General features: G+C 45.6%; 1 protein-coding gene across 1 annotated transcript; it reads right to left on the bottom strand.

Annotated features, from left to right (window-relative positions):
* Positions 1–3053: 3053 nt before the first annotated feature.
* Positions 3054–27002, bottom strand: LOC117058162 (von Willebrand factor A domain-containing protein 5A-like). The gene is made up of 19 exons (XM_033169132.1): positions 26918–27002; positions 22776–22872; positions 22349–22551; positions 21700–21922; positions 20490–20662; positions 16597–16711; positions 15449–15630; positions 15016–15104; positions 14281–14425; positions 13732–13811; positions 13539–13653; positions 11074–11238; positions 10453–10556; positions 9563–9768; positions 8236–8409; positions 7043–7194; positions 6371–6494; positions 4649–5859; positions 3054–4270 (listed from the first exon to the last, which is right to left on the bottom strand). Exons 2-18 carry the CDS (start codon positions 22813–22815, stop codon positions 5780–5782), a joined length of 2370 nt encoding a protein of 789 aa, XP_033025023.1. The 5' UTR covers positions 22816–22872; positions 26918–27002; the 3' UTR covers positions 3054–4270; positions 4649–5779.
* Between the last annotated feature and the right edge of the window lie 747 nt (positions 27003–27749).

The raw sequence follows: 27749 nt of genomic DNA, 5'->3' as shown, positions 1-27749 counted from the left end.
GTTAAGAGCACTTTGGGGCGGTCAGCATTTTGGGGTGGGATTCAGTCACAGACCAGCAAACTCAGGCTGGCAGTTAAAGCTGATCTGGAACTCTTGCGAAAGAAACCCGCTTGCCTGAAAGATTGGGCAATGAGGAAAATGACAGGAAAAATGCACTGGAAAGTATGGGATAACACGCTTGCTTGACGCATTGTCTAATCTATCCTCAAACAAATCAGGATGAGTGCTCATTATATAGCTAACATTGTCTAATCTGTCTACAAACAAATCAGGATGAATGCTCATTCAACAGGTTGTCTGGAAGTAACCTTAGTTTCCACAAACACTTGATGTCCCCTATCCCTAGTCATGGCTATTCCATTGCTATTCCATTGCTTGTCATCCACACCAGTGGCCAAACCATGACAGAATGTTACCTAAGTGGTATCATTTGTCCTTCTCATTCACTCCTTCCCTGTCCTCTGCTTTTTCCCATGCTGAACATATGTACCTATGCTTACACACACTATATATATCTTTATCTATTTATAGATATCACAGGAAGTGCACAAAAGCAGATGTTACCTACCCTAGATGTCAAAGTTCACAGTGGGCAAGAAGGAGGCTGGTGGTTTTTGTGGAGAACAATATCCATTTCCTTTTTTAAAAAAAATATTGAGGTTTGCACAAGAGCGATATTTACATGAATTATGTAAGACTTGTGCAAGAGTGAGAGGTCTTGCATAAGACATCTGTATTAATATTTTTTTTAAAAAAAGACTGATGTTGTGTTCGTGCAATTAGTCTCTGAGGTAATCCCTCACATGTGCTTGAGGTAAGAGTTTCTACAATCCGTGTTGCTGAAATCTGGATGTGGCTTCAACATGCTGCGGCCAATGTAGATCGACACGTGTATACCATTTGGGCCACTGGAAACAAAATGTCTTGCTCAGAATCAAACCGAGGAGCAAACAGAAGTACTGTAAGGGTTTGAGAGACAAACTGCCCTCCCCCCAAAGATATGTGTTAATGAGCTCCCACGCCAGTGGTATCTTTGGATGTATAACAGCTTATTTTTACTCATTGTATTTTTCTGCATTAAAGGGAAAGAGAGATTAAATGCAAACAAAGTGCATGCTAGCAATTTGATGATGACATTGTGTGGACGCTGTGAAAAACATCCGTGCATGAGCGGCACTGATTCCACAATTAAATTCCTCTCTGGGAGCACCCCTGGTAAGGATGGTGCAGGGTCTGACGCACACACAAAGTGGTTAAAAGGAACCAGGCATATTTAGCTTAAAGAGAAAAGAAAACGAAGCAGGAATAGGACAGCAGTTTTCAAGAATCTGAAAAGCAGGTTGTGTAGCTTTGCATGCCAAGAACGGCTAAATCATGTGCCAAGGAAAACTAAGCTAGAAAGCGCATGCTGCATATTAAAGCTCAATTAAACGAAATGTAGGACATTTCCCCTCACCGATCATTCTTAGCATAGCCTTTGGAGAAAAAAAAAGAGTCAACAAAAAGACGACTGTCATGAAGAGGGTATGTTTGCTACAGCACTGAATAGATAGAAAGTCCATTAAAGTGACAGGGGCATTGTGAAGCAGGTTGGGGGAGGGCAAGCAAGAAGTCCTTTGAGCCGGGCTCTAGATTTTCTACTCCTTTCCTTCTCTTTTTAAAACATCAAAAAAAAAAATACTGACAGAGGAGCTGGGCTCAGAGTGCTGTTGAGACCCCAGCAATGTCTGTGGTGACCGACCTTGTTGCCCCTCAAACTGAAGGCAAAGTCCACCACCTGCATACTGTGGCCTGGCCAGCAGCCAAACAGATTCATGTGACTTGCAGGCCTGGTCTATGCACAGCTTTTTATAAAAGTAGACAAACTTGTCTTTTTTTTTCTTTGAGAGAAAGGGGGAAACCTATTTTTGAAAACAGCAAATAAAAAGAGCAATGGTTTCTCAGGGTCACAGACAGAACAAGGATCAGCCGGTTCAACTGACAAGAAAGTAGATCGTTATTAAGCTGCAAGTTGGGTCACACTCACTTGGAAAGACGTCCCATGGAACTGGGTGAGACTGAGGAAACATGCATAGGCGCAGGCCTTGAAAACTGGGGTGGCTGAAGTCTGGGGAGGCCCATTATTGAATACATTTGGAGCAGGTAACTCTTGAAAGCATAGATCCTTGGTATTTAAGACAAGAGGCGTCAGAGTCTCTAAACTGCCATGTAACACCCCTCTGCAAAAAACTCCCTGGCCTCTCTAGGAACTAGCAAAAGCAGTCGCTTCATGTGAAGAGCTTTGGATAGGCCTTTAGCCTTCAACTGATGTGCTGAGATCTGCTACTGGGCTGCAGTCTGGTGGGGAGAGGTTGTAGCTCAATGCTAGACCATCTGCTTTGCCCGCAGAAGGTCCCATATTCAATCCTCAGCATCTCCAGGGAGAGCTGGGAGAATCCTGTCTGAAACCCAGGAGACACACCAGGAGTGTAGCTAATACTGAGCTAGACGGACCAATGGTCTGACTCAGTGCAAGACAGCTTACTGTGTTTCTCGATACCAAAGTCAGCAACATCACCCTATAAATATACAGTAAAAAAACAACAACCCATACAATATGTATGTTGTGGTTAAAGCTGGACTGAAGACTGCTGAAGGAAATCCACCAGAATGCAGAACTGAGGAAACCGCTGGGCAGTTTAGGATTTTCACGAGGCATCCTCACTAATAAAATATTCCAGGTGTGTGTACTTGAAGAATACCCAACTCCGGTTTTGCACTATGCCTTTCAGCCATGAGCCATAAATAAAGCCAAGGAAAATCACTCTGCCTGTGACACTGAGCAGCTCAGATGGTCCATGTAGGATAGCTAGGACTGTCCTCTATTGGAAAGGGTGCCTGGTCAAAGTCTGGTGTAAAGATACACAAACCATGTGGGGATCTTCAAGTTGCCAGTCAACAATTAGCTCCTGAGTAGCAGAAACTGGGTCACCTGGTCAGCCATCTGTATTTCTATTTGAATTATAGTAATTATTTATAAATCTGCCTTCTCTATAAATCATGTGCAAATTTTATGCAAATATTTTCCTTTTATTATGCATTTCCACTTTTCTGGAGAGGTACAAGTGGCCACCCTAGTAGGTTGGCTGCATACAGCAGAGAACAGAATTCCCACACCTTATAACAGTTGTGTAGAAGAGGGGATTTAAGCAGGAGTCCCTGGCATGACAAGCTACATTTGCTGAAATTCCCTCTCCTACCCACCTTAGGGTACGACTACATTAAGTGGGCTCACAAGCTACTGAAATTATCTTGTCCTCGGGTCAGGCATTTTATTTGATCTCCCAAACTCAAAGTCCTTTGACCAGCTTAAGCGAGCTTTGGCAAAGTTTGCCTCCTATCAGCTGTGTGGAGGAACTGCCCGTGAAATGTGGCACCCAACTGCAGGAGGAGTTTCGGGTAGGAATCCCATTCTGGTTGCCTTCACAGTTGTTTGGTTAGCAGAGGCTAATTGTGGAGGAATAGAAGAGGGAACACAAGGAGATATAAAATTTCTAGACCTTAAGGAACTTGGAGAAGGGTGGAAGGAATGGGATGGAAGGAAAGCTAACACATAAACTTCCCATTCAATCTGCTGAGTACTGGACCACGCTGGCTGTATTCACAAATGGTTGGGCTTGTTTTTCTCTTTAGTTCTGGTATCTCAACAGTTGGTTATGCAAAGTATTCCTGTTCATGCCCAGGACACTCTTTAACAGCTACATCTTTCTATCTTAATATACTTGTGATCCCCGTGTTCTCCAGGCACAGAGTGCCATCTGGTGGCCCAATGCTTGCTTGCTTGCTTGGCATACAATTTCTTCCAGCCCGATCAATTCAGCGGTCTCTGTGCGGAAAAAGTTTGCTTGACGAAAAGCATAAGAGGAAGTTATACCTTTCAATATGACCCAGTTCCATTCCTTGATAAGAGTAAAATTAGAACGAAACACCATCACAGGTTGATGGCGAGACTTTGCTCTGTCTGAATCCATCTCAATTTACAGACAGGGTCATGCTACAGTTACAGCATCTATTACAAACCAGCACCATCTACAGGCTCCAGGTTAATACAGCATGAGGCATTCTGCAAAACAGCTCCGCTGAGCTGAGAAGATTCAAAGTATCTGCTTATCTGTAAATCACACTACAGGCTTTGTCAATTGCTTGCAGATACTTTCAATCAGTCCCTTTCCCCCTCAATGAAAGCTTTGTCTGTTGACAGCAGAGACTGAACATGGGAATACCTGCATCACTGGGCAATTAAAGGTAAAGGTAAAGGGACCCCTGACCATTAGGTCCAGTCGTGTCCGACTCTGGGGTTGCGGCGCTCATCTCGCTCTATAGGCCAAGGGAGCCGGCGTTTGTCCACAGACAGCTTCCGGGTCATGTGGCCAGCACGACAAAGCCGCTTCTGGCGAACCAGAGCAGCGCACGGAAACGCCGTTTACCTTCCTGCTGGAGCGGTCCCTATTTATCTACTTGCACTTTGATGTGCTTTCGAACTGCTAGGTGGGCAGGAGCTGGGACCGAGCAACGGGAGCTCACCCCGTGCCAGGGATTCGAACCGCCAACCTTCTGATCAGCAAGCCCTAGACTCTGTGGTTTAACCCACAGTGCCACCTGGGTCCACCTGGGCAATTACCCTTTCCCCAATTTGCAAACTTGAAATTGAAGGGTTACAAAATGCAGATCAAAAACTCAAAAGACTGTTATCAGTACAATGTAATATGAAAAACAGCATAAAACATTATAGGTGTCAAAAAGATCATAATGCACATGGTACGCAAGTCCCTCGGAAGACATTTCATAATCAGGGCATCACCACTGCAAAGGCTCTCTCTGTACTGGCCACCACCCATCTTGCCTTATTAGGTGGGGAAACCTGGAGAAAGGGGTCTCTGATGACCCTAAGGACTAGGCACATAGAGCTACAGAAGTCAGTCTTTCAGGTAACCTGGCCCAAATCCATTTGGGGCTTTAAAGGTTAATGACAGCACTTTAGTTGGGCTTGGAAACTGACTGAGCTGGTTCACATGTAACACTAAGTCAAACTATGGCTGGCCATGAGGATTTCTGGGGAGATGGCAGCTGCTGCCCTGTCCTGCTGCTGTGAGCTAAGCAATGGGCTTAACAGGCCATTCAAACATGCTGCTGTGAATTAAGCCATGGTTTAGGTAAGTGGGTTGTTCAAACGTGGCCCCATGGTTTGTCTTGCCCCAGACCAACCGCAAGCTGTTAATCTAAGGTTGATCTCAGTTTAATAGCTTGCGGTGTGTTTGAAGAAGAGAAGCTTGGGCTTGGACAACACACAAAGCCAAATCAGAACTCAGAACAGTGCAGCAGCAGAAGGAGGAGTGCAGCAGCCACAATTTCCTCTCCAGGAACTCTCATATTCCCACTTACATGTTGAAGAGAACTGTTGCTTCCACAATGAAAGATTTTCAGCACCCACCTATACAACATTCATTCTCAACATATCCGACCCTCTCCTCTGCTGTGTACTTGGCCCCCTTCCCTTCTTAATGCACACAAGACCTTTAATTACATCACATCACATTACATTAATGTAAGGCAGCTCAAGAGGGAAGGAAACTCCAGCGCTTTTCACAGCGAAGCTATGGCAGCACCAGAAGCAAGCACACAGCTTGGAATTGATGACACCCTAGTGGGAATACAGCTAGGTAAACTTGGAGGGAAAAAGAAGAAGAGTGAAGCAGAAACTTCAGTTTTAAAAGGCACAAGGTTGCAGAGAGAGAGAAACTCAGATTTCAAAAACGCCCGGGCTCACACCGCTTCCAAGCATTGCATTGCCAGCCTTTACACACTCAACCAGCTGAGGCCCTGCAAACAAACAAATAAGCAGAGTTAGCTAGGATCTATCAGTGCCACTCACCTCACTGCAGCCTGTGCACAAGCAGCTTTCAAACAGGCCTGTTCATTTCTCTCCATTCTATGTCCTCCCCATCATGGAACAATGGGGACACCGACCTCCAAGTCTGAGATGAAGAGTGTGTGCCATGATAGTGGGACCACTGCCTTCTGCATTAGCATTTGTTTGGATAAAATCTCTATGGTGGAAACTAGGGAGTAGTAAGTTGTGCTGCCCAGACTGGAGCTCTAGTGGTGGGTCAGGATTTTTCTTTTTAGTGTGGATTCTAAATTCACAGGAAAGAGGATTGGGCTGGACCCAAGTAGGGATGAAATAGCCCTGCACATCAAATAAAAGTTTAAATGAAGCATTGGTTGGACTGGGGAACAGAAGTGCTGTCTCATCTTCAAGGTTCAGCCTCTCCATCATCCTTCCTCACACCATCCTAAGCCTGCCCTCATCCAGCTGCCCACAACAACTTACCTGTGGTTGCATGGAGCCAGCTGAGAGCTTTAGCTTCCAGTAACTCCCACTCATCCTTCTGCTCCAGGGAATTGACGTGGAGCCACAGGATGGCCAGCACTGTCGCCCATGCGTTCGGGGCCACCTGGTAGTGAGAATCAGGAGTCAAAAGAGAGAAACATTGGACCCTGGTCACTCACTGGTCCTGCACATGCATGACAATTCTTAAGCAAAATAAAACCATGGTAAAGTGTGACATGTTGGAACTATGGTTTCAATTTAGTAACCCAGGATATGAAGCCATGGTTTGAAGCAGGTTTGAAAACAATAGTTTACTCCTTACTGCTCATTCAAACATCATTTCTATGGAGGAAGCCATAGTTAAGGCAGTTTCTCCAACCTTTCTGCTTATAAGATGAGAAATAGGCCTCTTCTGCATCTCATTCTACATGATCTCTATAGAGGGGCTTTTGCCTGGCAATCTAAACCCTATGGCCTCATATGTATTTATGTATGTATGTATGTATGTATGTATGTATGTATGTGTGGCAGAAAATTATGGTTAGTTCTAGCACATCCCCTTGTTATGTGCCCCGAAATCATGGGTGGCCATTTATATCCACGGACATCCAGTCAGATTGCTGTTGCCACTCTGCCCCCAGTAGATGCCACTGGTTCTGCCACAAAACCTACCTGGGCAGGTGATTTGCTTGAGATCTCAGCCTCACTCAGGCCTAGAATGCTGGCCAGGTCAGAATCAAGTGGCCAGGAGCCATCAGCATTCTGAAGAGATACCAGCTTCAAGAAAGGAGATTCCTCTTTCTTGGGGGTGAGCTCAACGTCCTCTGCAAAAGAGCCATTAAAAAATATGATCAACTTTAAGGCAGCTAGTTTCAAAGTGAGACAGCTGAATGCAATCTCCCTTGAACAGCTGACACTGAGGAATAAAGAACAAGGGAGCTCCATTGCACTCGGTACCCCATTTGCAAGTTTTGTGAAACTCTCTGGCTGGAAGCAGAATGCTGGACCTTTCATCTGACACAGAAGTGTAGTTCATATATTCTAAGGGCTTGATGGGTTGACCGCTAGGGCTTGCATGCTTGCAGGAGCAAGTACAGTTGCACTATATTATGTTCTTGTTATGTCCAGTTTCTATCAAAAGATGGGAGGAGGCATTCTGCATCAGCTGAAGCTTCTCAGCTGCTGTACAAAAGGCAGCCCCACAGCATGTAGAGAAGGCTTCAGTCTCAAGGTTGCTGAGAAAAGCATGGATGATACTTCCTTCATTGGATTGGCAGGACAAGTGCATTCCTTTCCATTAGTGCACATAGGACAATAGCTGAGCATATTGTTTCTGAGAGCTCATCCACACCTTGTTCTCCTTGCTGCTTTCCTCTGGAAAAACCCATGGTTTAGTACTGAATCAGAACAAATGGAAACTGAGTTTTCCATGGATTGCTGTTTGTTCCAATTTACCACTAGAGAGTGGGTTTTCCGGGGAGAAGTGGCAGAACTGTTGCCTTTGTAGGAAGCACAGGACAAGCAGAAAACCGTTCAGACTCATGTTTTCCAGGCACGGGGCAAGCAGAAGTGTGGATGAGCACTGACTCTCCCTCCTAACTGGACACCTTATCACCACCTGTCAGAAAAGCCCTTGTCCTGTGTTTAAGGAAATTCACCAACATCTACACTTCCGATATGTGTTGCCACATATCTGGATTTTCCCAGCTTTCAAGCGATTCCCGTCCAGACACTGCTTTCGACGGCTGAATCCCGGCAACGTTCAGGAAATTCCAGGCGTATGGCAACCCTAATGTAGCTTGTCTATTAGTTTGACAGATGTTTCCAGTTTCCACTGTTTCCAGTATCTGCACTGTATCCATTACCTTCCTCGAAACATGCGGAGTCTTCAAGCTCACCCAAGCAATCTACAGAGCCATACACGACAGGACTTGGCATACTGCACATCATAGCCATACGTGCTGGTGCTGCTCGTCTGCTTCGATTCATGCCAATTGCTTGCATCACAGGTCCACCAAATGCTGAAATGGGCAATAGATCTAGCAGGAAGAGAAAATACATAGCTCATGTGATTTTTTTGGTTGCTACCTTCCAGGATATAGCAAGTTTATTTGTATCCTCCCAGTCCTCCAACAAGCTCAGGGTTGTCTAGACCTTGACAGCAACTGCAATGAAAGCCCACCTCTCTTACAGCAAGTGTGCGGTGGGGATGCTGGAAACAGTTCCAAAAGAATTGTCCAGACTTCACTTGAACATCCATATCTTACTATATGCATTAAAATGTAAGGCTGTCATCACGCAGTCCCCATTAGAGGATTTGCAGTGCCTCATCACAATCCTGGATTTGCATGGAGTCAGGGTGGGGTAGGAGAGCAAAGGGGAAGACAGGATAAGCAACACCAGTGGATATTGCACAGGGGGAAAGTGGTTCCAAATAACACCAGAGGTTTGAGTAAAGCAGCGATGGGGGAAAACTGATAGGAAAAATGTTATTTGAAACAATGGCAGAGGTTTGAGTAGCGTGAAGGGGAGGAAGCTACCGTTTAAAACAAGGTTTGAGTACAGAGAGAAGGGAAAGAAGGGAGAAGGGAAAGGCTCTGTTCTGTATAGCACCCATCTGTTATTTCTTTTTGTTAAAACTTAAAAATAAAATAAAACCCTCAGTGCTCCTCCATCCCTGCTTTACTCAAACATCTGAGGGAAGTATGAAGGGTGGTGGCCTTTTCAGTGGTGGCCCCCCTCATTTATTGAATGCTCTCCCCAGGGAAGCATAACATACACTGTCACTAGCTGTTTGTAGGTGCCAGAGAAAAACATTCTTATTCATTGAGGCCAACAGATCTTAATTTTAGTGAGGTGTGTGGTAGAGTTGGATGTGAATTTTTAGCTGTACTGTATTGTTCTTGTTTTTAAAGTTGCTTTGAGTTTCATGTTTGGAGAAAAGCAGCTGATAAACAATGATAATAACGATGACAATTTTGTGTGCAAAATGCCAAACAACTGATGATTCGAAAGGGAACTGATTTGAAACTGATCACAGTATTTGAAACGAGCTCCCTGAAGGTGCAGTCAAATCAGCTCCTGGTCATCTGGACAAGTTCTGCTAGATGGCACTAAACAGATGTGGTGGCATTCCACCAAACTCTCCCTTAGTGACCAGGGCTATCACACAATACATCTCCTTGAACTCACATGGATGGGGAACGTCTCGGCGGGTGAGGGGCCCTTGAAGTGGCATGCCCAGCTCTGTGTTAATTCCCACATAGGCGGTCTGCGAACACACTACCCCTGAACTCAGGCTCGTCTCCAGTGCCAGGCGTTGTTTTTCCTTTTCCTTCTCCCCGACCCCCTCCAGTTCCTGCAGGAGGGCCTGAGCCGCCAGACGGTGAACAGGGAGCCTGCAGAGGGAAAACAGGCAGCAGGGAGAGAAACGCTGGGGCCATTCGGCATGCTGTAAACCCCTTAATATGTAATCCAGATTTGCCAGTGGACAGGGAAGACTGGATTTGGATGGCCAACTTGCCATCCACAAACTGGGGGCCACAGAAGAAAAGGTCTGTTCTCGCGTTGCCACCTTCTGGACCTCTCATGGAGGAGGCACATAAAAAAGGGTGTCAGAAGATAGAGTCCAGACCGGTTCATATGGAAAGTGGTGGTCCTTGAGGTATTGTGGTCCTGCCTGAGCTGTTTAAGGCTGTAAAGGTCAAAATCAGCACTCTGAATTAGGCCCGGAAAGTAAATTGGTAGCCAGTGCAGTCAAACCAGAATCAGAATCAGTGTAATATGCTCAAACTGTCTTGCCCTGGTGACTTCTGCACTAGCTGATTTTTAAAACTTCTGTGTGTTTTAAAGTAGGGCTGTGAAATTTTCTTGGTTTTCTTGTTTTATCTTTTGTAAACTGCTTGGAGGGTTGCTTTTTTTCTTTTTCTTTTACAATCAAGTGGTGTATAAATTAAATGGAACAAGCAAACCAATAGTAAGATGAGAGCTTTCCAAATCAGCCTGTAATTACAGAAAGCACATTGTGTTTGTCAAAAGCTATGGGGTGGAGGGCAGAGGCAATACAATAGGAGAAGTCCTACCTGTCAGTCTCCTGAGCGTGGAGTGAGAACTTCATCGTTTCTTTGAAAGTCTGGTCTTGGAACAGGTACTGAAGAACAACTGCCCCTTCTGTGGAGCCTGAAGACTGCAGCAGAAGAGAAAGCATCAGAACTGGGAAAGGGCAAGAAGCTTTCGGAACAATACATTCTGGCATTAGGTATAGGGACCCCTGACCATTAGGTCCAGTCGTGTCCGACTCTAGGGTTGCAGCGCTCATCTTGTGTTACTGGCCAAGGGAGCCGGCATACAGCTTCCGGGTCATGTGGCCAGCATGACAAAGCTGCTTCTGGCAAACCAGAGCGGCGCACGGAAACGCCGTTTACCTTCCTGCTGGAGCGGTACCTATTTATCTACTTGCACTTTGATGTGCTTTTGAACTGCTAGGATGGCAGGAGCTGGGACTGAGCAATGGGAGCTCACCCTGTCACGGGGATTCGAACTGCTGACCTTCTGATCAGCAAGCCCTAGGCTCTGTGGTTTAACCCTCAGCGCCACCTGCGTTCCATTCTGACATTAAAAACCACAAATAAAGTCAAGTTTTGGTATTTAGGATAGGACAGAGGCATTATTCAGTAGTTAAGGTCCCGGTGGTCATTACTTACCTGATGCTGCCCACAGATCTGGGCATAAATGAGGCAGCGCTGCCCCTGGAAGATGACTTGTGGGCCTGACCCCACAAGCTCAGCCTTCAGACCAGGAGGCAAGTCCCAGCTCAGAGAGATCCCTGTCACCGCTGGCTGCAGGGCCTTTTTCAAAGACTGCAGGGCCTACGGGAAAGCAAGAATTTTGCAACGACATTAAGAGAATATCAAAGTTCCTGTTCAACTATCACCTAAAAATAAGTTTCTATGTGAGGTTGTTTTGAAACTATGTGAGCAGTGCTTGCAAAGAAGTCAGGAGAGGGGTTGGTGAAGATGCCATCTTGATTTCTCCTCATAGATTAGAAGCCCACTGGACAGACTCTGAGCAACGCAATGACCCTGCCATGTGGTGGTGGTGGGGCACTAAAAAAGATTGGAATTGATAAGAAGATGAGAGATGCTATGAGAAACTGAATTTCTTTATTCCTGCAGGAACTATGGCATTGAGATGGTGTAATGGACAGGCCTTGGGTCTACTTGTGACCCAACAACCGGTGGGAGTTGGCGAGTAGATCAGCCAATTGGGAGAGAGAAAGAGTGGAATTTAAGTTTGAAACTGACAGTAAACAGAACAAGGACTGTCAGAAATTGCTCAGGCAGGGATTGCCTGTGGGTTAGACAGGGACCTGGGTTTAGAGATTAGGGGCTTTCTGTCTGGGTGGGCAGAAGGGGTTTCTGGCTCTCTGAGCAGGCTCACCATAGGGCTTAGAGGGAACAGATTGCTTTCAGTAGCTTTCAGTTATACTTAAGAGACTGAATCTTCTCTGCCCGCAGATAAATCTACTTGATGGGCGGGGTATAAATAATAAAATTATTATTGTTGTTATGGATAGGGGAAAACAATGGCCATCCTAGAAATAATTACTCTGTCCAGTGACAGATTGAAAGTGTTAAGACAGTTATTAACCATCTTTGAAACAAAGTCCTTTTTTTGTTTATACCTGTAAATAGTTCATTTATATGCTGACAAACATAAAACAACACACAAACAATATATTACAAACAAAATACAAATAATATATAAACATAAAAAGAACATATCTCAAAAATAAAGATATGTATTAACCTAAATTTGACTCCATTTTCTTTGTTGACTTCCTTCGTCCTCTACATGGGTCTAATATCAACCATGGTAATCTGCTTTCTTTAATCTTCTTAACTTATTTTCTATTTTGATTGTCTTTATTCTAACCGTACATCAGTTTACAGAAGTTAATTAAAACAAGTCCAAGAAGTAATATGCGGTCATTGCTTTTTCAATATAATCACCATATTTTCCCCAGTCTTTCTGAAGTTTTTGTTTGTTGTGGCCCCTGATCACGTCTGTTAGTCTGGCTAGTTCAATGTAACTGAATAATTTATTTTGCCATTCTTGTTTGAATTGAATTGTTTCCCCACCCCCATTTTTTGCAATCAGGGTTCTAGCTGCCACCACAGCATACAAGAATAGATTCTTATCTTCTCTGGGTATATCTGTATCAGTTATTCCCACCAAGAAGGCTTCTGTTTACCCCCAAAATTTATATCTAAAGATTTTCTTCATTTCTTCAAAAACCAAGTCCCAGAAGCCCTTAACTTTTTCACATTGCCACCATATGTGTATAAGTGTGCCCTCTGATCAGTTGCACCTCCAGCATAAGTTGGATTTAGTTTTATACATTTTACAGATTCTTGTAGGTGTCAAATACCACCTAAAGAAGATCTTTATCATATTTTCTTTTATAGCTTCACATGCTGTGAACTTCCAGTTTTCCCTCCAAAGTTTTTCCCATTGTGTTATCTGAATGTTTTTATCCAAAGTCTTGTACCTTGCAAAGGAAACCATTAAGCTACAACAACCCCTTTGCAAAGAAACAACTAGGCCCTTCTAGACTCGCCATTTTGTGGGTAGATTCAACAGCATACTGGCAGGTTCAGGTTGCACAATTGTGGGTGATTTGTGTAACAAACCCACTTCCTCCCGAAATGTTTGGACTTTTTGCAATAAGGAAAACAACAGGAAAACACACTGGAAAGCATGAAGTAGCAACCTCCCCATTAACAAAGCAGAAGGGATGTTCAATCAAAAAGGAATCTGGAGGCAACCTATGTTGCTTTTTCACAGTGTGTTTTCTAAATGTCCCATAAAGAGACTCCAGCTATAATGCCGCTGGGCACTGCTAGCTATGTAAGGTTTCAACATGCAGTCTAGGAGGAGAGTAGAAGGCTGAGCAAATGTTCAATCCAAGGGTGCAGCCCTTATGACAACTCCTTATGAATGTGGGCTTCATGGATGCTTTGCAGAAGTAAGCAGATGTGCTATTTTGGTGAGGAGGGAGCTGGGATTCCATGCTCTGATGGCAGGGAGGGATCTAGCAGTTTCCCTACAGCTCAGGAGAGACTGGTAAGGACAGGCAGAAGAGGAATGTGGAGCTCCTGAGCCTCACCTTGGCCTGCATGCGCTCCTTGCCTGTGATGAATTCAGCACTGCCTCCGGCCGCACGGGCAATGCCTTTGATGAGGGCTGTGGAGGCCCCTTCGCCAATGCCAAAGGAGAAGCACCTGTCAGGGAAAGAGGAGGTGAACCTAGGCCAGGTGCAGAGAGCTGCGAGAAGCTGGTTTCCCTCTCCCTTGCCTTACCTGTGGGAGCTGCTGTGACGTCGAACTTCATCAATGACCTCATCTGTATTAGACACCTCTCCATCCGTGAACACAAAGAGCTAGAGAGAGAGGGAGGGAGGGAGGGAGGGAGGGAGGACAGAGGTATCAGAACCTATCCTATTCCCCTTATGAAGTCCATTTTCAGGGCCCAGCTGGATTAGAACCCTACATGTAAACAGGGAAAACCAGCCTCACTAACAGCGAGCTGACCCGAGTAGGGCACACCATCCGTGCTAATCAGCTGCAAGGAAACTCTGCTTGCAATGGAACAATCAGGGGCTCCTGGTAGCTTCTATGTAGCTACATCTTATATGATGTCAAATATGGATGATACTGGGGCTGAAAGGGCCTTGGGAGCCAAATTATGGCAAATGCTGGGTGCAATGAGATGCTCCGGTTGAGGGTTCCTCACCCCTGCCATAAAGGAAACTGCTGAGATCAGGCAAAAGAAAGCTCATTTCAATAACCCTATTCCCAAGCCAGCCCTGAATACAGGAGAACAATGCCAATAACTACAGGACTCGATACCTGGCGAGGATACCCTTCTCGGCATGGCTGGTTATAAATGGCCTGCAGTGGCTGAAGAATCTCTGTACCCCCCAGATCGGCTTGCAGCTCCTTCACCCGTTGGAGGGACTTTGACATGGTCTCCTGGGTGTATTCTACACTCTGCCTGTAGAGAGATTCAGAGAGTCAAGAAAGCAAAGGACCTATTTTCCTCCCTAGCTCAGCCACTTCCCCACCAGGCTTTTTTTTAACCTCCAACAACACTCCACATTTCCACCAGAACCAGCTGTTTAACTGCTCCCCTAAAACTCACCCACTCAGATGCATACCCCTCCTCTCATCAGTCAGTACTCAGACTGTGCTATGCCTCATCAAGGATAGAGAAAAGCTATGTTTACTCTGCAGCTAACAAGGAAGAAGAGAAACAGCAGGACCTGGAAGGCACATGTGGGGAAGAGGAAGGTTTGAGGTAGCCAGAGAGGAGGACAGAATTTATAGGGGTCCAAGATGTGCTGCTTTGCAGATAAAGTTTAGAAGGCAGCTTGTGAAAATATCCCTTCTGGTTGGGAGATTTTTTTCCCAATTCCTTGGTTAAATCTCTTGGGGCGCGCGCACACACCCACATTAATAATCATTCTCATTGACCTCAGAAGATCAAGTAGTGTATCTAACACCCTGTTTTATTCTTTACCAGTGGCCAAACATATAAACAGGTGGAGAAGTTGGAAAGTAAAAGGTCTGTGTCAGTGCACTCACGGGTAGAATGAGTCGTAGGTGGATCCAAAGCCATAGATGTTGAAGTAACATCCCAGAGGGAGACTCTTCAGCAGGAGAATCAGGGTCTCCTAAAATAAGATAAAAGATGAAGCTACCGTGGATATCCCAACCCACCCTTTCCAAAGGGTTGGACTAGGTGACCCTCAAGGTCCCTGCCAACTCTCCAATTCTCTCTCTCTCTCTCTCTAACCTTTATTTATAGTTTTCAGTTACAGTGTATAGGAGTATCTCCACAACTCATGAATTCCAAAACTTTAAACATTAAATCCCAGGAGACACCGTCAAATGCCAACTTTATAATTCTATGATTACAGGCCTTCCCACAAGGATCCATCCACCTCCAGGCTCCCATTACCCTGCCCTCTCCAAAGCACAGCACTGTCCCTCCCTATGAATCCAAACATGTAGGTACCTTGGCGCTCTGAATGCGCCTAGGTGAATCAGGTGAATCAGAGCTATACTCGGTGTTGCACTCCATGCTGCCAGAGCGATCCAGCAGGAAGAGGAATTCTCCAGTTGCCTTCTGGCTTGGCTTTGAGGCAGGGACGCTGGGGTACAGAGTAAGCAGGAGAGCTGGGTTCCCCATCAGCGAGGCTGTGTTTCATTGGAAAACAGTAGATCCAATAGGCATTTGGCAATATCCCCTCTTTCTTTCTTTTTTAATATATTTTTTATTTGCATTTTTAATAAAGAAACAAAAAAATGCCACACCCCCTTCCCTCCACCCACCAATTACACAACTTTCATAACAATCATGACATACAACTAAATACCTAGTGACTCCCCCTTCTACCCTTTTCCTGGTTTATTTACTTTTCTACTAAATCATGTATTCCAAATTTTTAATCTTCAAATTTCTTCCTCTGTTAATTTCTATTAGCTCCTATTCTGCTGGATTTATTCAAGACCTGCTAGGTTATTTACTTGTTTATACTGGTTCTTAAAATATTCAATAAACATTTTCCAATGCTCCTTATTTACCCTCCTTTTCTCTAATCCTATTCGTTATACCTGCAAATTCAGCATATTCAAGCATTTTAATCTGCTACTCTTCCCTAGTGGGTACCGTACTTGTTCTCCACCTTTTTGACAATAAGATTCTAGCTGCAGTGGTGGCATATTGTAATAAATTCTTTTGTTTTTTAGGGACTTCTGTTGTTACCATTCCCAAGAGGAATGTTTCAGGCTTTTTGGGGAAGTTTTTTTTTTTTTAATACCTTATTTAATTCATTGGAAATTACTTCCCAGAATTCCCTGATTACTTTACAGGACCACCACATGTGGAAAAAAGATCTCTCTACTTTACTGCATTTCCAACATTTACCTTTTTCTTTTTTAAACATTTTCACTGGTTTGGCAGGTGTTAAGTACCATCTATGGGTCATTTTCATCTTATTTCTTTTAATGCTTAACATGCCGCAAAATTCATATTTACTTTCCATAAATTCTCCTCTCCCACAAATCATAATTAATATTATGACTCACAACCAGTCCTTTCTCTTCTCAGCAACCTTTTGAGTTTCTGCCCCCATGTCCTCCGTTGCCTTAGGCTTTGCTCACCTGGGGCAGCCCCAGGCTTCCCGGCCTCTAGGAGGGCGCTGGGTTTGTGAACATCCTCATAATATATCAGCAGCTCCACATCTCTGTCAAATTGGTGCCCTTCAGCCAAGGAGACCTTTGGGGTGGCAAAGAGAAGCAGACCTTGAATGCTGGGCAGAGTTTAAACCACCCACCTCTAAAGAGCTCCCACATATATTTATGCGTGCAACACATTTTAAAACATTGTTACCGATCGAGATCTTTAATTCTAAAATAGTGTGTCATGAGAGATCATTGAGGTTACAATAATCTATTAAAGAACAGATGGTGGAATAAGTATTTGGTAGAGACAGCTGCCTGCTTTTAGTCGTGCAGGGAAAGCTCTTGTTTCCATTTCCTTTCAAATCTTCCTCTCAGTGTTGGTTTCAAAGGGATCATTCAGTGACTCCCGCTACAGACACAGAGTAAAAAAAAAACAACTTTCCCATCCTAAGGAGAGTGCTGGGACTTGTTGTTTGTGGTGAGTTTGGCTCTTCGGGTCGACAGTGAAGGCCAGAACCTCCTAGACTAAAGAGGAAGACCAACTTGCGAGGAAGTGGGGAATACAGAAGGATGTATTCCTTCAAGTTTGGGAGACAACATGTGAGTTGCAGACCAGGCAAAAGTGGCCAAGGCAGCCATTGCCAACTTCTCTTTGTACATTGGGCACCAAAGCTAGAGATCTCACAATATATATGTACGTATGTGTGCACAAAGATGTATCCATCACAAACTTAAGTAAGATTAAGTTTGTAAAGTAGAACTAGAAAAAGTAATATATTAAGGATGAGACACCAAAGACGCAACGTTAATAAGAACTCAAAGATTAAGGGATGACAAGTATTGGGGGAGGGAAGTCACACGTGTGTATTGTTTTCTTTGTATGGTTATTATTTTGTATTTTGCATTTTTGATTGATCAATATATATCTTTGGAAAATAAAAATTAAAAAAATATATAAAACAAAGATGTCTCCATCACAGTTCAAGGGAACAGTCCAGCTAGGCCAGGGGTCTGCAACCTTTAAGACAAAAAGAGCCACTTGGACCCGTTTCCGAAGGGAAAAACAACAACTGGGAGCCGCAAAAACATTGTGACATTTAAAACAAATATAACACTGCATTTTATTTTTAAAAATCTGATTAAAATTTTTAAAAATCTGATTTAAATTAAAAAAAATCTGATTTAAATAAAAAAATTAAATTAAATTAAAAAAAAATTAAATTAAATTTTAAAAAAATCATTCATTTTTATCCACCCTGGGGACCACTACCAGGTCACAGCCTGATCCAAGGTGGGTTGCAACAGCATACAAATATTTGATTTGTTGTTGTTTTTTTAAAAAATGAGTCCTCATCTGCACACTTGTGTTAAATGTTTGTCCCATGTCTAATTGAAGACTGCTGGCTTTTACAATAATCTTAGTGTCTTTTACCCTTAATATTCCAGACCAGAGGCTATGCTCACCTCTTCCAACCTCCTCTCTTGCTAAATAAAGCACAGAATTGCACCAGAGAAGCCTGTGATGTTTGTGCTGACTTGCATACAGGTGGCTGTAGTAGTTCGTAGTGTTCAAACCTTTTTAGGGGAGTTCCCTGCCCCCTTAATGACAATGGCGATAGATTTTGCACATAAACACAGATCCAAGTTAGGACTCCTCTCTTCCACGCCAACAGGTGCTTTGTCAAGGCTCCCCTAACACACACTCAGGACAGAGGAAAAACTGCAACCTTTTGGGGCGTCCCGGCCTTGCTCCGGGGCGGAGAGAGAGACACGCGCCCGCGAGAGCGCGGTCTGAGGCTGCGAGCGGAACCAGGAGCGAAGGAGGCAGCAGCAGGGAAACAGGCGCCGCTTCCTCGACCATTTTTAAAAAGAGGGCTTCCCCCCTCGCCCTCACCCGCCGCCCCTGGCCCAGCCCGCAGCTGCCTACCTCATCGTCGCCTCGATGCAGCAACCACCAGCAGCTCTACGCCAGCAGCAGCAGCCATACCTCCGGAGGGAAACTGCTGCTGTCTGCTGCTGCGCCTGCGCTGGCAGAAACGAGGCACGACGCATGAGCAGAGCAGCACAGCAGCAGCACCCTCAGCCTCCGGAGGGCGGGCCGCTGGCCAGCTGGAGAAGTGGACGGGCGTATCCGCCCCGGAGCCGCGGCAAAGGTGTAAAAGAGCCGCATGCGGCTCCGGAGCCGCAGGTTGCTGACCCCTGAGCTAGGCAAAAGCACACAAAATGGGCACCAAACTGCAGTTCCCAGTCTGCTTCCAAAGCTTGAAACACGGGTTGCGGGGGAAGATGCCTGCAGCTTGTGTTCTTAAGCCACAGGAATGCACTCAAGGATCAGGCCTTCTCTCCCCCTTCTATTTGCACTGTAAGGCTTGTGTTCCATCCCTTGGTTACACTACAGCGAAGTTTGCTTATGCATATAGCAAGTTAACGCTTGCATCCACTGAGGTTATCACCCCATGACACAGTAAGGGTGGGTGGGGATTTCTGCTTAAGGATAAGTGGCCAGACTTACTGAGCTAGCCTTGTCACACGATGACGAAAGGGCCACACTGACCCCACCATAGCATGGCCCAGCTGATGCTCCCAGGTTCAGATCTCCTCACCCTGCTCTCAAGAGCACCATACCATGTTATGTATTTTCATGTTTTTATTCATTAAAATTCTATCCTACCCTTTCCCCAAAAAGGAGCTGAGGGCATGAAATGAAGCAACAATGCAATATTAGAAAAATAAAAAAACACTTAAAAGCATTAACAGCATCTAAAACCAGTTATATATCCCTGTAGCAAGCAACCCTAAATGTTAATTGCAATTACAGGTGGGTAGCCGTGTTGGTCTGCAATAGTCAAAACAAAATAAAAAATTCTTTCCAGTAGCACCTTAGAGACCAACTAAGTTTGTTCTTGGTATGAGCTTTCGTGTGCATGCTCACTTCTTCAGATACACTGAAACAGAAGTCACCAGATCCTTAAATATAGTGAGGGAGTGGGGAGGGGTATTACTCAGAAGGGTGGTGGGAATGGGTGATCAGCTGATAGGTGTGGAAAACCTGTTGAGGACTCTTAATTGCAAGGAAGACTTGATGCACCTCAGCAGAGAGGACATTCCACAAATGGGGAACCATCACCCAAAATGCTTTGTCATGGGTCAGGGCCAACCAGGCAGCACTCAGTGATGACATCACCAACAGGGCCGACAACAGCGCCTGAGGTAGTCTATATTGGGCAAGATGCTCTTTTAGGTACATGGGTCCTAAGCTGTCAGGAGCTTTGTATGCTAATACTGACGCTCTGAATTAGGCTCGGGGGGGGGGGGGGCTCACTGGCAGCCAGTGACTCATACATTGTTATTAAAAGGTGTACTTATAGTACATATATTCAGATTATAGGTTCATCATGAGCTCATTCAGGATTCAAGGCCACACCCAACATGGCATTATACACACTGTTTAAAAATAAAACCAGCCACGCAAGGCCAAAGAAAGAGCCAGTGGTGTTGAAGGAAAGTCATACTCAGACAAACAAAAACAACTGTTTCCTGCCATATGGTGGTGTCATTCAGAATTGCCCCCTGCCCACAGCTCCCATCTCACAAACTGCAAGAATGGGGAGGGAGATTCCAAACAGGGCTTGTAGTGGTTGCAAGAGTCAAAGGCTCCCCTTCCCAAGACATGGCCCCAATCCAGCTTACTCTTCCCTTTCCTGCCATTTGTTTACAAAAGAAAACCAGTCATGCGAGGCTATGTATGTACAATGGCACATCTACGCCAGCCATCAGACCTAACCACAGATTTCGTGTACAATTTCCAGTGGAGAATGAAAGGGAACAAATACACCCCTTTTCAGAAGCTGTTCCGTTCTACACTATTGTACCTGGGCAATTGTATGGTCTTCTGCCGTGTAGCGCAAGGGCTCAAGGGTGCACTTGGACTCCACACGGTTGATGCCATAAGGCGACTCCAGCGTAGCACTGAGGCTGAGGGTGTACGGAAGCTTCCCTTTGGGCACTCGTGGTATGCTCTTGGTGACATTGCCCCCTTCTGAACCTGCAGATGAGAGAGCGAGTGTCATGGGTTATGGAACACAGTGAGCAACCTCTCATGAGGAAAATGTTGCAAAAACAACATTAGCTACCATTACATGATGTGCTGCTATAGCACACAAGGGAGAAAGAATTAGGCCGCTGGAAGGGTCACCATGAAGTGGGAACACAGCCGGGATAAGAGTGACACTACACTTTGGCTTGGTCTACATATGCAACAGACTGAAGATTTATAATCCTCAGAGTGTACTGTATAACTTCAGGCAGCCAATCTGAAAGTTCTTCCCCTTTCATTCATTCATTCATTATTATTTTTAAGAGGCATGAAAGAGAAAGGTTGACAGATGAAGCCCAGCTGGGGATGAAGTACAAATTTTACTATATGGTCAAAGACAGGCGTAGGCAACCTAAGGCCAGGTGGCCAGATCTGGCCCAATCGCCATCTAAATGTGGTGTGCGGATGGTGCGGGAATCAGCTTGTTTTTACATGTGTAGAATGTGTGCTTTTATTTAAAATGCATCTCTGGGTTATTTGTGGGGCATAGGAATTCATTCTTCCCCCCCCCCCAAAAAAATATAGTCCGGCACACCACATGCTCTGAGGGACAGTGAACCGGCCCATGGCTGAAAAAGGTTGCTGACCCCTGGTCAAATACCTGGTAAAACAACTTAAAACACCAAAATCATTCTAATACACACAGAGTTAAAATATATGGTAGCTCTAAAACCATGACACAAGTAATTGTAACAAAATACATTCATGGGTCTTTACAGCAGGAAAGAGAAATCTAGCATGTTTCTGTTATTATTTTGTTTGTGTCAGCCAATAAGTAGGTCAAACCCAATTCAAAGGTCTTTCCTGGGTAATTTGGTAGGATGGGAGTAAAAAATAACTCGTCTCATCTTTATATAAATTGCATACAAAGGAGCATATTACTATTTCTAATGTTCCAAATCCACAGAGCTTAAGTATAACAAAGCAACATTGCAAGAGGCTTGTATGTGGAGCCAGTTAGAGTGTTTGGGGGTGCAGGTGCTTACCCTGAGGTGCATAGCGGGGGTTGAGGACAGCGGGCAGGACAAAGCGGATGGCTCCGTCGGGCTCCGGAGCCAAGGCCTGGACATAGGAGAGCTTCAGCGTGGCCTCCCCATCGGGAGGGAGGTTACCCAGGCTGCAGGTGAAAATGTCACTGGTGTTTGCTTCCCTTTCAAGCAGGAAAGCCTGTCGGCCTTCGCTCAGGGCATCCTCATATTCCTGCTCTGCCTGCATTGGGTGGTGAAGAGAAGAGAACAGCATCAGGAGTGAGGAAGGCAAGGACACAAGCAGGTGTGGTCCCAAGAAAGGATTCCCATTTTAAAAACAGCTGTCGACCAATTGGTTACCTACCAGTGAAGCTTCCATGCTTTTGCAACTTTACCTTGTGAAAGTAAATTACAAGCACTGTAGTATCTACACTGTGACTTTAGAATTCATACATTAGGATAAAATTACAACAAACCGGAGCAGCAGAGGAGGCCAAGAAGCCAGGCTCCCCACAACAACTGGATGTTGTTAAGCACTCTTTCTTTTAAGCACAACATGTGAGCTTCTTGTAGGCACAACAGAGCCCAAAATAGGGAAGCCTCTGCCTCCCTTCTCAAACTGGCCACCCAATGCCAAAGGCCCCTATTCTCCTCAGACCTTCCATACCTGTTTCTTCTCTCGGATCTGGGCCTCAATCCGTGTCCCACCAATCAGGCCCTCAAAGGCATATACGGCAGCTTCATCATCCAGAGGGAAGACAAACACGACCTCCACTGGAGACTTCTCCTCATTCTGGTAGCGAAGCTCAGACACCACGTCAGCCACAAAGCCTCGGACCACCACATCCACACAGATGCTCTTCAAGGGCACTGGGGCGAGCAGAGAACAAGGAAGGCTCAATGTCTGGCCCTGTGTACACTTTGGAGAAACCCTCTCCAGTCATCTTGGCTCCCACTACCAGGCCGGCCAGTTATTTAGGGTACCTGAACTGTACACCATCACATACCCTCAACTAGGAAGCTGTATATTGGAAATTTAGACTTTTTGCCATTTTGCACCTGCTTAGCTGAATAGCCATATGTAGGTAACTTACCAGGTTCCTCAGATTTTGTGACAAGGCCACAGATAATCATGACAGATGACGATGATGGTCTTTGTGGAAGAACTGGTTTCCCAACAATTCACTGCAACTGTAGAAAACAAAGATTAATTTTGGGCTAAAGCAACGTAGAGTTCAAGTGAGCGAAGCTGAGCCTCTTTCAGAAAATTGCTGAGTGTAATTAGGAAAAAAAGATTAATAAGCAGTAAAGATATGTTAGAATACAGGTCGCCAAGGTTAAAGAGCAGGTGGGAGTTGAGTGTTTATCCCGAGGAACTAAAGATGGAAAGAGTTCAGGTGAGTGAAGTGGACCCTCTTGTTATTTCAATATGGCCATTTTTACACTGTACCAGCAGAAAATATCTGGTATTGCTCAAAAATTGTACAGAAACTTAAAACAGTATAATGCTGTTGGGTGAAAGAGAATGCTGTATCCAATTCATAGCTGTCAACTTTTCCCTTTTCTTGTGAGGAATCCTATTCAGAATAAGGGAATTTCCCTTAAAAAAAGGGAAAAGTTGACAGCTATGATCCAATTCTGGGGGAAAAATAGTAAAAATGTTTAGCCTTTTAGTGGTACACAAATAAGGAAAGGCTTTCGTTGTGAATTCATTACTTGGGAATAAGCACTCTTGTTGGTTCTTGTAAACACTATTGTCATCTGTCCTAACACTAATCTTGTGCATGCACACGAAAGCTCATACCAAGAACAAACTTAGTTGGTCTCTAAGGTGCTACTGGAAGGAATTTTTTTATTTTGTCTTGTTTCGCAAGACTCTGGTCCTTATGTAGCAAAAATGGGACCCTCTGTGCTCAAAAGGGAGGTGTCAACAGATGCAAGGGAAGCTCAAGGTTTGCAGAAGTTCAAAGCACCAAGCTTTTTAGAGGAGAGAGTGCTTGGGGGAAGGACTCTCCCCTTCCACCCAATAAAGACTTGAGTGGCTATCAATCCTGTAAGAGGACTCAGTTCCAACCTGCTAGCCAGGATCAGCATTCCACACTCTATAACATTTTATGGCCAATTTCACTTACAGATTGCAGGCCACATTTTATGCAACGTGCATCTCAGTTCTCATTTAAAGGTAAAGGACCCCTGACAGTTAAGTCCAGCCATGAATGACTCTGGGGTTGCGGCACTCAGCTTTACTGGCCGAGGGAGCCGACATTTGTCCGCAGACAGTTTTTCTGGGTCATGTGGCCAGCATGACTAGCCGCTTCTGGTGAAACCAGAGCAGCGCACAGAAACGGCATTTACCTTCCTGCCGGAGCAGTACCTATTTATCTACTTGCCCTCTAACGTGGTTTCGAACTGCTAGGTGGGCAGGAGCTGGGTCCGAGCAACAGGAGCTCACCCCGTTGCGTGGATTCGAACTGCCAACCTTCTGATCTGCAAGCCCTAGGCTCAGTGGTTTAGACCACAGCGCCACCCGCATTCTCATTTACCTCTCTTTAAACACATGACTGTGAGTCACTCTAGAGCGGGGGTCAGCAACCTGCGGCTCCGGAGCCGCATGCGGCTCTTTTACACGGCTGCCGCGGCTCCGGGGCGGATACGCCCGCCCACTTCTCCAGCTGGCAGCGACCGCCCTCCAGCTGGCCGGCGGCCCGCCCTCCGGAGGCTGAGGGCGCTGCTCAGGGGCGTACCCAGGATCACCTGGCCTTGAACAGCGGGGCAGCGGGGCTCGGAGGCGGTGGGGACGCAGTAGAGGTGGCGCAGCTCAGCCGAGGGCTCTGGCGGGGAGCGCGCCTGAGGCGCGCACGCTCCTTCGGGAAGAGATGGAGCTGGGCGAGCGGGAGGGGGAACTTTGAAGACCCCGCCTCCGCCTCCGAAGCAGGCGCCCATGGGAGAGGCCGCCCCCCCGAGCCTGCCTGGCGGGACCAACCCTGCCCTGCTCCGGGAGTCTTCCTAGCGTGGGAGGCGGCCTTGGGGCGGACAGGGGAGCTCCGGGGTCGGCGGGTATGTGGGACCCCGCGGCATCCAGAGGCAGCTGGGAGGCGGGACGGGATGGGGGCAGGAAGGGGGCCTTCAGACGCGTCCCCGCACGGGCACTGGAGGCCAGGACTCCTCGGCTGGGTTGTGGGACCACGGGGGAGGGCTGGTCGCGGTTCCTCTAGGAAGGCTGCTGGCTGCTGCGTCGAGGCGACAACGAGGTAGGCAGCTGCGGGCTGGGCCAGGGGTGGAGGGTGGCGGGCGAGGGGGGAAGCCCTCTTTTTAAAAATGGTTGAGGAAGCGGCGCCTGTTTCCCTGCCGCTGCCTCCTTCGCTCCTGGTTCCACTCGCAGCCTCAGACCGCGCTCTTGCGGGCGCGCGTCTCTCTCCGCCCCGGAGCAAGGCCGGGACGTTTTGCAGTCATTAAGGGGGCAGGGAACACTACGAACACTACGAACTACTACAGCCACCTGTATGCAAGTCAGCACAAACATCACAGGCTTCTCTGGTGCAATTCTGTGCTTTATTTAGCAAGAGAGGAGGTTGGAAGAGGTGAACATAGCCTCTGGAATATTAAGGGTAAAAGACACTAAGATTATTGTAAAAGCCAGCAGTCTTCAATAAGACATGGGACAAACATTTAACACAAGTGTGCAGTTGAGGACTCATTTTTTTAAAAAAACAACAACAAATCTAATATTTGTATGCTGTTGACCTGGTAGTGGTCCCCAGGGTGGATAAAAATGAATGATTTTTTAAAAATAAAAATAAAAATGGATTTTTTTATTTAAATCGGATTTTTTTTATTTAAATCGGATTTTTTTTAATTTAAATTGGATTTTTAAAAATAAAATGCAGTGTTATATTTGTTTTAAATGTCGCAATGGTTTTGCGGCTCCCAGATTTTTTTTTCCCTTCGGAAACGGGTCCAAGTGGCTCTTTTGGTCTTAAAGGTTGCAGACCCCTGCTCTAGAGAGAAGGTTAAAGGACCTCAAGGGGTTAGAGTGAGATTCTGTGTTTATTGAGATTTCTCGCCTGCTCCCTGGAGAGGCCAATTGTCTCTCCTACTAGCATTAGCACTGGATTACAGGAGTGTTGGGAAATGCCTTCCAATTTCCACAGCACAAGGAAGTGTAGGCCTTGGGGTCAGCTACGGAACAGTGCAAATCCCTACTCCAAATAACTACTCCATAATGCAATACCACAGGCACACCTCATGACTACTGAGTCACCCTTGAGCTCAATAGGACAGAATTAACTGTTCCATAGAAGAGCTGGTCAAAAGTGTTTGGGTTCCTGGGTGGAGCTGCAACAAACACTCCCCACCCTTAGTCAATATGTGCTACTGCCCAGGCAAGGTACTGTGGCACCCAAAGGAGAAAACCGCATAAACAGAAATTGGTGCAGCTGCAGTTTCTCCCTGGCCATTTTTTTTAAAAAAAGGCTAACAACTTGCTGTCATTCTATGGCACACAAATCCAGCTGCCTGAGGTGCCTGCCTCACTCTGCCTAATGGTAGGGCCACTCTGCAACTTGCCCCCCCCCCCACTGCAGGGCACAGATGTCTAACCCTGGTTGTACCACGGGAAAAACATCCACAAGCCCAGGAGAGGAAGAAGAGGCCCCTGAAGAACTTCCGAAGCCTCACCCACACTCTTCACAGCAGCAGCAACACAGAATGCACCTCTGAGCACATGCAGAGTGCCCGTTGGTGCAACCAGCACCCTCAGGCTCTGGAATTAGGACGCAAAGATTTAGGATGAGATTACCAGGCTTCTAGGCAGAGTTGTCCACACACGCTACATTTAGAAAATAAAACGGGAGGGGAGAGATCAGACCTACCAACCATTTTCTCAATATTGCAGGAAGGAAAATTTATAGTAGGAGAGGGAAATTGCAGGGTATAATTAGACCAAAAAAAAAAGGCACAAGAAGCAGTAAATATATGATAGAATATTGATCGCCAGGGTTAAACAGCGGGTGAGTGGTGAGTTTTTATTCAGAGGGAACAAAGATGCGGGAAGGTGGGAAGCAATAGGGGATTTGAGTCCCGAACAGGCAAATACTTAAGGTAACGCGGATCCAGATAATATAGTCGGGGCTGATTTTTTGTTTACATGAAAGAGAGAGAGAGAGAGAGCGATGCTATGAGGATGCGGTAGAGACGAGCCCATTCAGAAATCAATCGCAGTAAATCATTATCTTACCTCAAAGCGCCCGTAGAGCTCAATCGACGTCCTTCCTCCTCGGCTCGCTCTGCAAACAGCGGAGCTAAAGCGAAAGTAAACCTTTCTGCGCAGGATGCAGAGGCACTTCCCGTTACTCCCGCCCCCAGCCAGGGAGGGTCCACAAATTCCTAACTAGATACTGCTGCGTCAGTTTTTACATTGCATCTTTAGGCCTTTAATCTTGAAGTCATGGTGTGTTCTCTTGTTGTTTTTATTAACACTTGATAACCCCACTGGCCATCTATTTTATGTGACTCCCAGGAAACCAAATTTAATATGGGTCTAGCAGAGAAATAATGAACTGGTGTTTTCCCAGTCCTAACATTCTTGAGATTATCATTTGAGCAGAGGATGAGATGGTTGGACAGTGCTCTCGAAGCTACTAACATGAGTTTGGCCAAATTATGAGAGGCAGTGAAGGATAGGCGTGCCTGGCGTGCTCTGGTCCATGGGGTCACGAAGAGTCAGACACGACTGAACGGCTGAACAACAACAACAAACAAGGGAGTGCTGGTGGCCAAGCTATTTTGATAGGCAAGGCTACTTTTTAAAAGATGTGACTATAATATTTAAAATTAAGTGCAATACACACACACACACACAAACTCCAATCAACTCTACAATCCATTTCATATATATATATATATATATATATATATATATATATATATATATATATTCAAAATTGAACAAGTGACACCCAAGAATTCTCTTAAAAGCAGTTTTATTTCTTGCTCCAGCAGGAAAGGATACAGCAAGCAATCAGAGAAGGCAATCAGAGGCTGAACCCTGATCCCCAGTTACACAGATT

The sequence above is a fragment of the Lacerta agilis genome, chromosome 14, assembly GCF_009819535.1.
Source record: "Lacerta agilis isolate rLacAgi1 chromosome 14, rLacAgi1.pri, whole genome shotgun sequence".
Lineage (NCBI taxonomy): Eukaryota > Metazoa > Chordata > Lepidosauria > Squamata > Lacertidae > Lacerta > Lacerta agilis.
This window is presented reverse-complemented; position numbering and strand designations above follow the sequence as displayed.